This window comes from Heptranchias perlo, chromosome 11, assembly GCF_035084215.1.
Source record: "Heptranchias perlo isolate sHepPer1 chromosome 11, sHepPer1.hap1, whole genome shotgun sequence".
Taxonomy (NCBI): domain Eukaryota; kingdom Metazoa; phylum Chordata; class Chondrichthyes; order Hexanchiformes; family Hexanchidae; genus Heptranchias; species Heptranchias perlo.
Genome location: NC_090335.1, coordinates 22962550 through 22979116, shown reverse-complemented (window position 1 = coordinate 22979116; position 16567 = coordinate 22962550). Strand labels below are relative to the sequence as shown.

Sequence of the window (16567 nt, the reverse complement as noted above, 5' to 3'; positions counted from 1 at the left end):
TTGCCCCTCTGGACCCTTTTGTATCTCTCCCCTCTCACCTTATATCTATGTCCCCTCGTTATAGACTCCCCTACCTTTGGGAAAAGATTTTGACTCTACCTTATCTATGCCCCTCATTATTTTATAGACTTCTATAAGATCACCTCTAAACCTCCTACTCTCCAGGGAAAAAAGTCTCAGTCTATCCAACCTCTCCCTATAAGTCAAACCATCAAGTCCTAGTAAATCTTTTCTGCACTCCTTCTAGTTTAATAATATCCTTTCTATAATAGGGTGACCAGAACTGTACACAGTATTCCAAGTGTGGCCTTACTAATGTCTTGTACAACTTCAACAAGACATCCCAACTCCTGTATTCAATGTTCTGACCAATGAAACCAAGCATGCTGAATGCCTTCTTTACCACCCTATCCACCTGTGACTCCACTTTCAAGGAGCTATGAACCTGTACTCCTAGATCTCTTTGTTCTATAACTCTCCCCAACGCCCTACCATTAACGGAGTAGGTCCTGGCCCGATTCGATCTACCAAAATGCATCACCTCCCATTTATCTAAATTAAACTCCATCTGCCATTCATCGGCCCACTGGCCCAATTTATCAAGATCCCGTTGCAATCCTAGATAACCTTCTTCACTGTCCACAATGCCACCAATCTTGGTGTCATCTGCAAACTTACTAACCATGCCTCCTAAATTCTCATCCAAATCATTAATATAAATAACAAATAACAGCGGACCCAGCACCGATCCCTGAGGCACACCGCTGGTCACAGGCCTCCAGTTTGAAAAACAACCCTCTACAACCACCCTCTGTCGTCAATCCAATTTTGTATCCAATTGGCTACCTCACCTTGGATCCCGTGCGATTTAACCTTATGTACCAACCTACCATGCGGTACCTTGTCAAAGGCTTTGCTAAAGTCCATGTAGACCACGTCTACTGCACAGCCCTCATCTATCTTTTTGGTTACCCCTTCAAAAAACTCAATCAAATTCGTGAGACATGATTTTCCCCTCACAAAACCATGCTGAGAATAATGACCAGGTAATCTGTTATAGTGATGTTGGTTGAGGGATAAATACTGGCTCGGACATCAGGGAGCACTCCCCCTGCTCTTCTTTGAAATAGTGCCATGGGATCTTTTAGCCCACCTGAGAGGGCAGACCGGACCTCGGTTTAACATTTCATCCAAAAAGCAGCACCTCTGACAGTGGAGCACTGCCTCAGTACTGCATCGGAGTGTCAGCCTAGGATTTTGTGCTTAAGTCTCTGAAGTGGGAAAGACTAGTTTGCTATTCTTAGTAGATTGCCGCAGGATGCATTTGAAGTACCCCTCCCCTCAAAGATAGATGATTTCCATGCGTGGCCTCAGTGGAGTGTCATTTGAATCAATTAAGAGCAGTTGTACTGCATTTTAAGTTTGTATTAGTGAAAAATGTTAGAATTTTAGGCAATATTTTTTCTTAAAGCTACTGTAAGTTAGTCATTCTGGAAATTATCAGCAGCTCATAATTTCTATAAACATTTCCCAATTTTTTTGAAGTATACATGTATCTTAAATGTCAAGTGCTGAAAAGCAATTTTAAAAAAAAGTTTTAATTTTCCTTACATTAATGATCTTAGATAGTCGTTTCTTTAAAGAAAATGTTCGACATGATTAGAAAAACCTATTCCCGAAGCCCACGGGAGAATAAAATGGTGATGGTATCCAAGTCCTCTGCCTTTTTTTTCCTGAATAAGGTTAGAACAACGGCCCCGGAGAAGTACAGGGTGAAACCAAGCAACGGCAGTTTCGAGCCAGGCACTTCAATGGATATTCTAGTATCACTCCATGGAGGTACGACAAGCCCTACTTCTGCTCTGTAAATACAGTATTACATAATGGATTTAACTGTGTTCTGTCTAGTATTTTGGTAATTGTAAAAAAAAAAAAATTATAGAATTAGTAATATAAGGAATTTAGACTGTGAACTTATTTTGAAATTATACTTGGTCATTTGGCTAAAACTTGGGCATCTTTTGTATTTTTAGATGATAAATGTTTATAATTCTCATCACTCCCAACCAATTCTAAATTTCATGTTTAATAAAACTGCTCTTAAATGGTTCAAATGATATTCCACCTAGACCACACATGAAAAACCTCTATCTTTTAAGGGGAGCGATATTTTATTGAATTGCCACATGATCTTAAATGTCAACCGTGATCTTTGCATACCTATTGGTGCCTCTCAGCTCTCTTCCCTATTGTGCTTTAAAAATGTGATCAGCAGCAGCCTGGGAGCAGACATTCTATGCAGAAGTTGCGCTTCAATGACGTGAATTTGATTTCCATAAAAAGAAATCAAATTCTGCATAAGATGTCTACTGTTTTTGACAAAACTCAAATTGCAGGGATGAGAGAGAACAGAGTGTTGCCAATTATTCCCTTTTAGCATGATGCAGCAGTTTGGTAAAATATATTTCCTTTTAACATTTGCATTCATAGATTTTAAAGTAAGCAGTAAACCATATCCACTCTCCTGTTTCCTCAGCCATGAAAGATGGCACTTTTTTTTCTCTACTCTTGCCCCCCTCTGCGGGGGGGGGGGGGGGGGGAAAGTGTGTGTATGTATGCTTGTGTGTGTGTATATATATATATATATATAAAAAATAATATTTGATTGTGATGGGGGACAGTTCCTCGGGTCACCTGCCAGTACTTCATCAAGACAACCTTTTTGTGTGATTCATAACAGTAACTGTTGGCAAGCAAATCAACTGTATAGAGCATCAAAGTTTGTCCTCAGCTATTGTGTATATAGATCAGCTAACTTGACAGAGGTCGAGGATTGAACTTTGATTTTTCTTGAGAAAGTAGCTGAGCTACATAGACAATAAACGCGCTGAGTAAATGGAAAGCTAAGATGGGGTATAGAATTTTGTATGTATATATTAAGATTTCTATTTCATGCATCCAGATATCTATGAAGTTTCAGGTTTCAACAGATGCAAGTTAATAGGCGGTGATGAATATGATTTATGTACTTGACATTTTCAGCTGTATTATATGGCAAATTAGTGTCTGGTTTTAGCTCTCTATAATATACAGCTATCTTAAAAACTTGGTATGCTGTCATTGTAATTGCAGAATGCTATACTGCAGATGTACCACTGTCCTCTTTATTGTCCTTTCTCATGGTGTCCCATCTGTCCTGCATTCACATAGACAAGCAAACTATTCAAAAAAAAATAAAGTATAAGTAATCACTTGGTGTGTGTAAGGCAGTGATTCAATCTCCTAATTCTTTTGACATATATATAAACTGTCTAAACTCAGTTGTTACTGTTTTTGATGTTGTTAGAACTGCATGGTAGATTTAATGAACTGTAGCTCTCTGGCCCCTCCCATCGTTAGATGTGGTTTTTCTAATATTTTAATCTTCATTTGCACGAGTATAGGAGAAAACAGGTAAAATAGTGTGGCAGGCTTGTAAATGGTATCTGCAAATTAAAACTTTTGTAGTACTTCCAGTTTCATGTAATCTTAATATGAAACATGCTGTCTATGACGAATGTTATCTGGCAAACCTGAGGCACTGAATTATAAAGGTACTAATTGGAACTCGTGCATATTTTTAGCAGACTATGATGAAACTACAGCTCCAAAATATTGCGTCTGCACAGACTTGCAATTGACTGGAATTAAATGGTAATATTTATATGATCCTCAACTGTTCTATTACAACTTAGTCAGATTACATATTTTCATTCTTCAATGAGATTTACCTGACGACTGGATTTGTAATGCATCAGAAATACAATCAGTAACATAAGTTTTCAAGCTGGGATCTGTGAGGGCAAACCACTTTACTGTATTGAACTTGCTAATACATTAATTCTGTTGCCATGTAGTAACAATAGCACAGTTTCCTTAAGGGTAGCTAACACTGTCTTTTGGAAGTTAGCACAGCAAGCTCCAAGCAATTCAGTATTTGCAAGGAGTCCCCACATGGAAAAATTTAAAAACAAATGACTAATGATGAGGCATTTATTCAACTTAACTACAGTTAGCTTTCTGAAATATGTTTCATTTCAAAGACCAGTGAATTAAACTGTGAATTAAATGCACCCCATGGAAAACAAATTAGTATAGGTCAGATGGCCTCCAGTGAATAAGTTTTACTGTGCAGCAGTTAGAATTAATCTAAAACTTGTATGATTTTAGATTAATTGGTTAAAGTTTGAAGTTTCTAAAATAGATTATCAAAGCAGAGGGCTGCAGAATGCCCAGGTGGAAGATGAGACTTTGAAGTCTGCATTGTTTCAAATATAAAGTGTCTGAGATCCCAAATCATGATGAAGAGGGGAATGGGCAGGTATTGCATCTACTCTAGATGCCTTGGGAAGATCAGTGGATAATGGGAGTTGATGGAAGAGTGAACACGGATGCCGATGCCACAGAGAAATTCCTCTGGAATGGAGGACGATTTGCTGATCTTCATCTTAACAAGAAGTTAAGATGAAGATCAGCCATGATCTAATTGAATGGCAGAACAGGCTGTAGGGGTTGAATGGCCTACTCTCATTCCTATGTGCCTATATTCCTATGACCCTGTCAATTGTGAGCAGTGAGGATTGGGAAATTGGACAGTCACAATCAATGAAATTCTTCATAGCTGAATAAAAAGAACATTTTCATAAGTTCTGATGTGGAATTGTTGGAGCAGATTCATGACAGAAAGTGAGAAAGGTGTGGAGTCTTGCCAGGAAGAATGGAGGGAAGAAGCAAGTAGTTGTGGAATTCTGGACTTATCCAATTATATTACTGTTCTGTAGTACCTAAGAGTAGTAGTCATCTTTATTTAAAATCCAAAGCCCTTCTAACTGGACAGATGAGCAACACCTATTAACTCTAACCCTTTGTTTCCTGTTCATCAACCAAATTTCTATCCATACTGCTACAATTTCCTCTTATGCCTGATTTTTTGTACTAAGTCTTCTGAGACACCTCAGTGAATGCCTTTTGAAAATCCATCTACACCACATCAACTACTTTCCCTTTATCTATTCAATCAGTATCTTATTAAATTTATCGAAAGTGACATAGCATGAACAAATCAGTGCTGGATGCTGTTAACCCATGCATTTCAAAATGTGCATTTATTCTGTCTTGAATTTGCCCACATCTGGCATTAGATTAGACTGGTTTATAGTTACCCAGTTTATGCTTCTCTCCCATCTTGAACAGAGGTGTTACATTTGGATACTTGCCAGTCCCCATGGCATAATTTGCATATTTTAGGAGGATTGAAAAATTGTGGCCAAAGCCTCAGCTATCTTGATTTCTGTCAACAGCCTAAGGTGTTTGCCATCAGGTCAGAGATGGATACTTATCCATCTTGAGCTCTGCTTTTTTTTAGAACCAATTGCTTTTCTACAGTAATCTCCTAACTGATCCATATCCTCCTGTAATACACATCCTCCTGTAATACAATTTTGACTTCCACCATCAAGAAGCAGCATTTTCATTTATTCAGCATGCATGAACCATTGTAATATTGCAAACTACAATGTATATCTCTTAAATAACTATAACCACTATATGTAACTGTTTTAATGATTGCTCCCAAAGTCCTACTGAACAATAAAGTGATATCTTGTCAAATCTTTCACAACCGATATTTGACCTATGGAAGATTTTTTAAAAAGCTCTGGACGCTTGAAAAGAACCATTGAAATTAATTTGCATTTTTTTCAAAGCTTGGCCACTTTATCACGTTTTCCCTGCATAAAATAAAATGTGTTCTGGACTACTAATAGAAATACTGGTGCCTAACAGAATAACAATGAACTACTGATGAATTTCAGACTAGTCTTCTCACGAATCCACTTATCTTGTGCTGTAGGTTTTGTAGATATAAAGCTGCAAGTGTCTCATTTATCTGCAGTGTTGTTTGTAATATTTATTACCGTACTTCCATATAGTACCTAATTGAGCCAAATAACATAGTAAGACAAAATGCATCATTTTGGAATTGACTTTTATGTTTCTGTAGTTTTGTTGAGAATTTATTTGCTAATATAATTCTGATATATTTAGAATATGCACAAGATTTTAAATGTGTTGTATTAATACACTGTTTAAAACTTCCAAATTGATATGGGGGGATTTTCTGTACATTATACAGACTATGCATCTTTAATAGAAGAAATTATTTTGCTACTGTTTTTAGATTACTTAATGGGGAACAAAATGTTTCCCTCCTATGACCATAGATAAACAATGTTGTAATCTATACATTTGTTTAATTAGAGACTGGCATAGATGATTTAATACTTTGTAATGAGGTTTTATTCATTTTTCTCTAATGCTTGGTCAGTGGAACTTCAAAATGCACTAGTGGAGCAGTTTACTTTTTCATTTTTGTAACTTGTATACTATTCACAAATGCTTAATTTCTTATTGATCACCTCAAATCAGCTCAAGTTGACATGGGGGAGTGAGAATCAAAAGAGTGAAGTCTGTTTAGACTTTGATATACAAATCATATAATATCAATGTATTGGTAACAATTTCCATGCTCCTTAAGATGCCATTGGGTGTACCTATTTCTCTTTGTTCAGCAGGTTAGTCTCCTTGATTATTCCCAGCAAGGATCCTCTCTTTTTTTCACATGTATGAATTTGTGGTCTGTTATCACATTAAAGCAAAGGATGAAGCATTTTTTTTATTTTCCCTAATTATGGCTTCCACTAGTGTTAACATTTTATACCAATTGGAATAGACTGTTTTTCATATCAGTGATTAATTGAATGGAGAGGACTTCCTTCATTCTTGTGACCTTTAGAGGAATGAGTCTGGCAACTCATGTAGGTAACTCTCACGTTGGCTGACACGGACTGCATGCTAAGACCAGGTATCCTGGTGTCTCCAGTATAATATTTTTGCCCCAGTTCAATGATTGGCACTGGTTAGTGTGGAGAGTTAACTTAGATCAACACTCTGTAATGCTGAACCTCGGGCCTGCTCAATAACACATAGGATATTATCCACAAGCTTTCTGCACTGCCCAGTGCTCCTTAAGCAAGCTCCTGCAAAAGAAATCCAAAATGGACCTACCATCACTAATCTGTTGGATAGTAAGCCCAGGGCACTGGCAACTGTGGAATGTGTACTTCCCTAAGACATGGTTAATGCCCTCTGCTTTATTAGTAAGTATTTGGTTTACCTTGCTATATTACAATTTAGTACGTTGTGCTAAAGTAGAGCTGTCAGGGCCAGTGCAATACGTTATGCTGGGTAGTTCTGAAATTGTGTTGAATGCTGTACATGGCAGAGTCAGTCCCTTTTCCCCCTTCAAGAAGGGAGCTGCTGCCAGTAAATGACTTTCAGAATCAGTACCAGGGTTCAGGGCAGCAGAATTGTTTTATTAGCTGAGACCGGCAGTGGGAAGATGATGGGAGCAACAATATCTTGCGCACACCACCCCCTCCAAGTTTCCCTCCAAGTCACATGCTGTATTATCTGTCATTTTAACTTTTATCACTGGCGAAAAAGGGATGAAAGCAAATTGGCAGACCGTTTTGCACCTTGTCTGATTTTTTTTCCATTGACTTCAAGGAACAGAAAATCAGGTGAGGTGTAAAACGGGCTGCCTATTCGCTATCTCCTGATATATGCCCAGCAATAAACGTTAAAATTACCCACCATAAGTTTTAAGGCAGAAATCTACCTGTTGCTTGTCCTAACAATTGAGCCTCCTGAATGAGAAGCCTTTTCATTAGTTACATGGATGAGTCTGTGCATTCTTGTCTTTTTGGGACTGAAATATGTTAGTGAGGGAAATAACTAATTGGATGTTATAAACAAACCTTGTTCATTTTGTTTTAAGAACATCCTTATCTGACTGTCTACATTGTTTTATAAATTCAGAACCCTAGGTGAAGGTGGTCCTAACTGTACCTCTAACAAATAGACCTGTACCTTTTTATACTTCCACATACTGAAAATTGCATTGCACCAGTTCCGTAGTCAATTGCGATTTCTTGTGTAAGCCACAAATGCTAGCCTTCTCCTTCTGGTGCAACTGGGTTAGATTCGGTGTGTGTGGATTTACCAAAATTTAATCGATCCTGTTTCTTTGCACCGTTCATTATAAAATGGACCGATTTGAAAATAAATCTTGTATGATTCATGTGGTGAAAAGAATCTGATGTAGGCATGAAATGGAAGAGTTGAGATCAACTCCCAGTAAGATGATTAAACTTGTGATCCCTTCCCCACCCCACCCCACCCCTAAATTAGGATTATTCCAGAACTATGTAACGGATGACTTAAAGAATGAGGAAGAACCTACAAGGCAGGCAATTTTTTAAAATCAATTTGTCATTTCCCTAACTTTTTTTCACCCCTCAATATAGATGGACCAAGGGCTAATTTGTTCTGATTGTTGACTGACTGGTGATGTTTAAAGTACAAAAATCTTAATGCCAAAATTTCTCCAGTACATTTAAAGAAAAGACCTGTCTAAATAGAACTTCTTTCAAATTGCCTTTGTAGAAATTGATGTGAAAATTTTCATTTTACCAATGTATCACATCTTGGTGCTGTTGGTCCTTTTGTTTTAAAAGGGAATGTATGGTTCAGTAATTTATTTTCTACAGTTATTGTATCCATAGCTTTAAATATTGGAACCTTGTGTTTATTAACAAGCTGGAATTGGTTTTCATTTCTAAGCACATGTGTCACTAGTGCTTTCTAAGGGTCTTTTGAACAGCTAAATCCAATAGGACAATAAATGATGCAAATATGCAAATGAAATTGAGATTTGCATTATATAAAGAAGTCGAAAGGTAATGAGACTGAATAAATTAGCTGATTTTTCTGGCAAAAAATTATTCCAACAGGTTTCTAAAGAAATACAAAAAATAAGGTAAAGGGGGACCTCGTATTAAGCTTTGACATTCCTAACATTAGTGACTATTAATTCCAGCCCTCTGGGAACAGTCTGTGTATACTGAAATGTCTGCTTGAAACTGAAGGTATTAGTGTGTGAACTGAAATACTTTCATACATAAAGTTAAGATTAGCTGTTATATTTTGTCTTTACACACACTGTAAAATATGAATGTTAAGGTTCTCTACTGATTTGATGTAAATTTATAGAGGATGTGAAGCTGCTCCTGTTTAGTTTTGGCTAACTTTTCTAACACCTTCAATTTCTAAGTGCATTTTAAAAAAAAACAGCTAGTTTCTTCAGTGTTCCATTATCTATCTACTTTATATAATGCAAATCCCTTCATTTCATCCAGTCAGACACTAATAGTTGTGGCCATCAGCTCAATACACTACTGGGTGTTTTCCAAAGGCCACCAACTATTGGGAATGATATAGAGGAGCAAATTTGCAGGGAAATTAGAGATGTGCAAGAACTATAGAGTAGTGATAATGGGATTTCAACTATCCTAATATAGACTGGGATAGTAATAGTATAAAGGGCAAAGAGGGGGAGAGATTGTCTGAAGTGTGTTCAGGCGAACTTTCTTGATCAGTATGTTTCCAGCCCAATAAGGAAGGAGGCATTGCTGGATCTCGTTCTAGGAAATGAAGTGGGGCAAGTGTCAGTGGGGGAACATTTAGGGAACAGTGATCATAGTATCATAAGGTTTAGATTAGTTATAGAAAAGGACAAGGAGCAATCAGAGTAAAAGTACATAATTAGAGGAGGGTCAACTTCTGTGGGTTGAGAACAGATCTAGCCCGAGTAAATTGGAATCAAAGATTGGCAGGCAAAACTATAATCGAACAATGGTCAGCCTTTAAAGAGGAGATGATTCGGGTACATTCCCACGAGGGGAAAAGGTAGGGCAACCAAAGCCAGAGCTCCCTGGATGTCGAAAGTTAGAGAGTAAGATGAAGCAGAAAAAGGGGGAGTATGATAGATGTCAGGTTGATAATACAAGTGAGAACCAGGCTGAATATAGAAAGTACAGAGAAGTGAAAAAGGAAATAAGAGGGGCAAAGAGAGAGTATGAGAATAGAATAATGGCTAACATAAAAGGGAATCCAAAAGTCTTATATAGGCATGTAAACGGGTAGTAAGAGGAGGGGTGGGGCCAATAAGGGATCAAAAAGAAGATCTACACTTGGAGGTAGAGGGGATGGCCAAGGTACTAAATGAGTACTTTGCATCTGTCTTTACCAAGGAAGAGGATGCTGCCTAAGTCACATTAAAAGAGGAGGTAGTTGAGATACTGGATAGGCTAAAAATTGATAGGTACTGGAAAGGCTGGCTGTACTTAAAGTAGATAAGCCACCTGGTTCGGATGGGATGCATCCTAGGTTGCTGAGGGAAGTAAGGGTGGAAATTGCAGAGGTGTTGGTCATAATCTTCCAATCCTCCTTAGATATGGAGGTGGTGCCAGAGGACTGAAGAATTGCAAATGTTACACCCTTGTTCAAAAAAAGGTGTAAGGATAAATCCAGCAACTACAGGCCAGTCAGTTTAACCTCAGTGGTGGGGAAACTTTTAGAAACGATAATCTGGGACAAAATTAGTAGTATGTTGGACAAGTGTGGATTAATAAAAGAAAGCCAGCGCGGATTTGTTAAAGGCAAAACGTGTTTAACTAACTTGATTGAGTTTTTGATGAGGTAACAGAAGGCTGATGAGGGTAATGTGGCTGATGTTGTGCCTATGGACTTTCAAAAGATGTTTGATAAAGTGCCACACAATAGGCTTGTCAGCAAAATTGAAGCCCATGGAACAAAAGGGACAGTGGCATGGATACCAGATTGGTTAAGTGACAGGAAACAGTAGTGGTGAACGGTTGTTTTTCGGACTGGAGGAAGGTGTACAGTGGTGTTCCCCAGGATCTGTACTAGGACCGCTGCTTTTTATATATAATATATGAATTGGACTTGGGTGTACAGGGCACAATTTCAAAATTTGCAGATGGCACAAAACTTGGAAATGTAGTAAACAATGAGGAGGGTAGTAATAGACTTCACGAGGATGTTGACAGGCAGGTGGAATGGGTGGACACATTCGAAGATGAAATTTAATACAGAAGTACAAAGTTATTCATTTTGGCAGGAAGAATGAGGAAAGGCAATATAAACTAAATGGTACAATTCTAAAGATCTTAATTCTCACCGTGAGTGGCCATTTTTGAAGCTGTTGAACTGTTTTGCATAGATCTTGTGATCTAACTTAGATCATGTGAACTTCATCATCTATTGTATTTTAGCAATCACATTAAATAGAATGGAATTTTCCATTTATGTTAGGGCTGACAATGTGTTCTGAACAAACAGCAAATATTAGCAGTTCATGTTCCGTAAAGTCTGGATCTCGGGTCCTAGACTCCTCTAGTCTGGTGCAGTCTGCACAGATCCACATAAATGGAGAGTGCATTGTTCTTGTGTCCAGTACCAGGTGCAGTTAACACCTGAAAAATCTTTAACTAGGAGCTCATGACTAGGAACTTTATTTATAACATGAGGAATAGTTTACATTGAAAATATTTTCCTTTCTCCCAAAAGTTCATTTTGTAAATTAAGTTAAACATGTAAGCACTACAATGTCCGTGACTGTCATTTGAACGAATAATTCAAACTCCGATCTACATCGCAATCAAAAAACTTGAGTTTTACCTCTCAAATGTAATTTTTAAGAGCGATCCAAATTAATTTATTTGTCCTGTTTAAATACGTAGCACAAATTTTAAATGTTACAAAATGCAATTAACTTTTGGGACTGAAAAACCATCTGTGGATTGGAGGTTTCTTATTTACAGGACTACATAATATTTTATACGGTTAGTCAGTGTTGAGATTTTCTTTTGTAATCTCAAGCTATTAAGGCTTACAACTGTAATTATATTCCCAGGTATTGAGGCCTCCCCCCAGGACAGGTTTCTGGTGATGGCAGCTGAGATGAACCAAGCAGCAGGAGCAGGCCCTCCTGATCTGGGTCAATTCTGGAAGGAAGTTCCTAGAGACCAAGTAATGGAGCACAGGTAGTGAAGAATCATTTTATTTTGGCCCATATGAGCCACTTTTACCTTTTTATTTAATTACTTTCAGCCACTTGTATTCTGGAGGTGCATGACTTTGGTATTCTCTCTGATCTTGAGCTGAGCTTCTTACTCACATTTGATCCATAGTCAAGACTTTAAACACTTGCACCCCATCAGCTCGTCACCTCTGTTGGAACCTTAATCTGTACCTTCATCTTGAATGTTGAATTCTGTAACACACTCCTCACCTGGATCCCATCCTTCTCAAACGCCAGCTTATTCATAACTCTGACTTGCATCCTCTCATGTACAAACTGTCACATACCTATCACTCTGTCATTGCCAAGCTCCAGTTTCTCCCTGTGCTGCAGCCACTTTAAGATCCTTGTCCTGCTCTTCAGATCTATCCATGGCCTCACTGCATCTTATGTGTCACTGTCTCCAGCAACATGTCCCTCCCATTCCTTGGGCACTAGATCCACTCCCATCTGCTGTACCATTTGAAGCCAATCTTTCAGTAACTGTATAAAACAAAATAATCTATTTTAGGTGTCAGTCTTGGCTCGGGTTGCACCTTCAGAAGGTTGTGGGTTCGAGCTGCACTCCAGAGACTTGAACACATACTGTAGGTTGACACTCAGTGCAGTACTGAGGGAGTGTTGCACTGAGTTGCCATCTTTCGAATGAAACGTTAAACCGGGGCCCCATTGGCGCTCTCAGGTGGACGTAAAAGATTCCATGGCACTATTTGAAGAGGAGCAGGGCAGTTCTCCCCGGTGTTCTGGACAATATTTATCCCTCAACCAACATCACTTTTAAAAAAAAAAAAAAAAAATTGGTCCAGAAATTGCTGGAAAAATAATGCTAAGTTCACAGCGCCCGCCATTATTAGTGCATAACAAACTCAGCAATTTGTGGCAAAGAAGGGATATGCTATGAATTCAGATTTGTGCTGCTCCGCCGTTAGCCTAGCCAAAACAGAGAAAAATTACCATCTCGCTCTGAGCCTCCCTGTCGTGTATCATGAATGTCCTGGATTTATGCCATGAATACAAATTAATCTCACTGCAGCCATTTAGGGCTAATAATTCATGTAATAAGGACCCTGTTAATGATGTGATTTGTGGTCCTGTCATGCCACTCAACCTTGGAGGCCAAGAAAGGAAACACTGAAATTGTGGAGTCTCACTCCTGCAGGTAGTAAATTGTTCCTAGAGGTTTTTTAGATTTTAAATGTTTTAATTTTTTTACTTTTTTCTCTTTTAATCCACTCTCTCTTTTTCTGTATCTAATTTGACTCTAATTCACCCTTTTTAATTCTCCATTGTTCACTTGTTTTTTTAATCTTTAAATCTCTGGTTAAGGAGAGACTATTGGACCCGACGTTCACTAGGTCCCAGATGCCTCGTTGACACCATTATCGACTCTCATTTTCAGCAATTTGCGGCACAAAATAATACAATCTGAAGGGTGAGGTTAAAAACAAAATCCATTTTGCTGCTCCAGCAATCTCTGGGTCAATATCTGTTCATTTACCTCCTTGCTGTTTGTGGGACTTTTCTGTGCTCAAACTGGCTGCATCAGTGACTACATTTCAAAAGTACTTAATTGACTTTGAGGCATCTTGAGGAAGCAAAAGGCGCTGCATAAATGCAAGTTCTTCCTTTCATCTGTTATGCTTTTGGAATTCAGGTCTACAGACAGTTAAATGGCTTTCTTTCAGTTTTAAAAAAGGTTTATGCTCTGTTCCATAAAGTTTAGATCAATACTGATAGTGTTACTTGAGATCTGGGGATGCTTTATTTGGTTATGGTATTGTGAAGGACCTTGAACGTAGGGATCCTGCCGGCGAGTTGTTTAATAAGATGATTTCACGTGACTGCATCAAGTAATGAGATGCTCAGCAGTTTACTTTATTCATTGAGTTTATTTGAGGATTTTATAAAACCAAATAAATGGTTGAAGAGCAGTGAAGCCTGATGCAGCTACTCGTCTGCGATCATGACCATGTACATGTGAACAAGTTGACTATAAGCCTCCTGCCTAGTGAGGTCTCTGAGGAGATCCAGCTGGCTTGCCAAATCCTTTAGGGATTGACTGATTATAGATAATTTTCTTCTGAAGGAAAGTTCAACCTTTCTTGGGTACTGCACTTAATCAAGAGTAGCAGTGATCAAAAGTACCTTTATTTCATGTGAACGATGTGTGATTTCCAGCAGATTGTTAAAATGCCACTGATAGTTTGGAAGCCCAGCTGCCTTCTAGGTGCTTTAATGGTGATGAAACACCTAACTGAAATTTAATAAGAAGGAAATTCTCATTGCTTTAGAATTGTTTCTATACTGTGATTGGGTGCATAAACTTGTAACCTTGTATGTAGGGCATCTTCCTGCTGTGAAACGATGAAGTTTCTTCATTGTGTGGTCCCAAATGTTTTTTTGCTGAATATTGCCAATCTCCGGTGGCTAGCAGAAACTCATAGTTGATATTAATGTGAGATAGTGTTCTGAATCTGAATCTCAGTCAGAGGAATTTGAAAAGCTCATCACTTTGTTATTGCTGAAATAACAAATTATAATGCAGCAGTGCACAAATGCACAGGTGGGGGGAGCAAAGCACTGCCACCATCTGCAAGGTGTAATTTTTCTTTTTGCTCTCGGTAAAGGATGTTAGGCAGTGGAAACATAACATAGCTCTCCCATTTCTATTTCCCAAACCTGCCAGCATTGTAGATTCTGCATCAAACTGGCAAATGATTTACAACCTTGAGCTAGGGACTGAGCTGTGACTGTGTCCTCTACTGCTCTGCAATAGCATCCTGCTGTGTGCTGACTCCCAATACCAACCATGCTCCCCTGGCAGCTTGGGGCAGTGGCAGAGAGGCCAAAGAGTTGGGGTAGCACTTTCATTCTTGTGCCCAGTGGTATGATACCCTGGCTGGGCTGAAGCAGATCGTCATTAGGTTTGGTGCATTGCCATGCTCATGCGTTCTTCAAAACAAATTGCTACGTTACTGCTAATTTAATAGGATGCCCAAAACAACCTAGCACTGTGCATTTAACTGTCAGCTACCCTCAGTTTTTGGTGCTTGTGCAGCCCACAAGTGAGCCTGTAGAGGGAATTAGTTAATCAGTTATAAATTTCTGCAGCTGGTTACATCAATGTTGAAACAGTTAGCTAGGCATGAAAGTGCAACATATTCACATAGTGATAAAGCCAGAAATGCGTGTTAATCCCAGAACCCGACTGCACTGACAACAGTATGTTTGGAATTTAGTTAGGTGAAAAATGTTTCATTATCAGGTGAAAACTTTTCCTTGTTTGAATTTGCCAATGGACTAAATTTTAAAAAAGTATCAACTATAGTTGCCAAGCTGTAATTAAACAAATTGTAGAATGGTCTCCTTCTGTGCTGTAACCTTTTCAGCCCAGCGAGTCTGCACCGGCTCTATGCAAGAGCAATCCAGCTAATCCCACTCCCCCGCCCTTTCCCTGTAGTCCTGCAATTTTTTTCCTTTCAAGTATTCTGAGCATGCAAAAGCAGGGACAAATGCATAAATCACAGATCAGCCATGATCTCATTGAATGGCAGAACAGGCTCGAGGGGCTAAATGGCCAGGTTGTATTCCTATAGAAAGCTGAAGAATATTTTGAAATTGAACTGAAAACTTTTAAGCCAAATTTGAATCCAAATAACTGACAGTCTACCTTTATCGGATAAAGTTATTTGTTAGATTGCTCTTGGTTTTCTGGTTTGCTTTGTGACTACACTTTTCTACCTGCTGTCTCCTTCTCCACCCTACCCCCACCTCCAGTTCAACTGCAGTTGCTACTATTGGACGTTTAAGTCAAATCCCATTAATTCAAATTTATAATTTTTACTAACTAACTTTCTAACATTGTCTGCTGTTGTAATCCTGAAATTAAAAATGTTACGTTAAGAGTAATGTAAGCTTGTACATCAAAAGGAGGTCACTGGTAGAATTTGTCAGTGTTTATCTTTTCCGTGTTAAGAACGCAGTATACCTCTTGCCAAATTAGAAAGAAGCAACGTTGTCATCAATGCACCTTCATTTTATCTATAGATTTCTCTAAATTACAGCATACTGTTGAACATCAGTTTCATTTACATCAGTTACATTTCTTCATCATGCAGTAACCTGAAGCTCTTTTGAACTTTCTACATTTTGAAAGATTGGCACTGTAAGCTACTTTGAGCATTAACACTGTTGTTTACAAATGATTCTTTTGTACTTTGCAGATTAAGATGCCATGTTGTAGAAAGCTGCAAGGCTACTAATGTTGCCAAAGAGAGTGTCTTTAAAGGATATGCCGTTAGTTGCAGCCAAGAGGATTTGCATTCGAAGGTAGGTAAGCAGTCGCTTTGAACTAATCCTTTACATAGAATAGTGTTGGGTTAACACTTCATTCTGCATATGTGCAACTTATCAGGTAACTGGCTTCTGCTACTCATGTAACTGAAGATGACCCATTCTCTTTGGATTTAAGATATTCTCTCTTACTTGCATGCTCTCGCTCACCCTTTCTCGGGCTCTTGCATG

General features: G+C 38.5%; 1 protein-coding gene across 2 annotated transcripts in view; it reads left to right on the top strand.

The window, feature by feature from the left end:
• Positions 1-16567, top strand: part of mospd2 (motile sperm domain containing 2) — a 69877-nt gene that overhangs the window by 46071 nt on the left and 7239 nt on the right. Inside the window, exons 12-14 of one of the 2 annotated variants that reach the window (XM_067992684.1) lie at positions 1743-1839; positions 11876-12005; positions 16267-16372. In XM_067992684.1, the coding sequence (XP_067848785.1) occupies positions 1743-1839; positions 11876-12005; positions 16267-16372 (333 nt within the window). Of the gene's footprint in view, positions 1-1742; positions 1840-11875; positions 12006-16266; positions 16377-16567 lie in introns of both variants that reach the window. The other variant, XM_067992685.1, reaches the window with a different exon arrangement.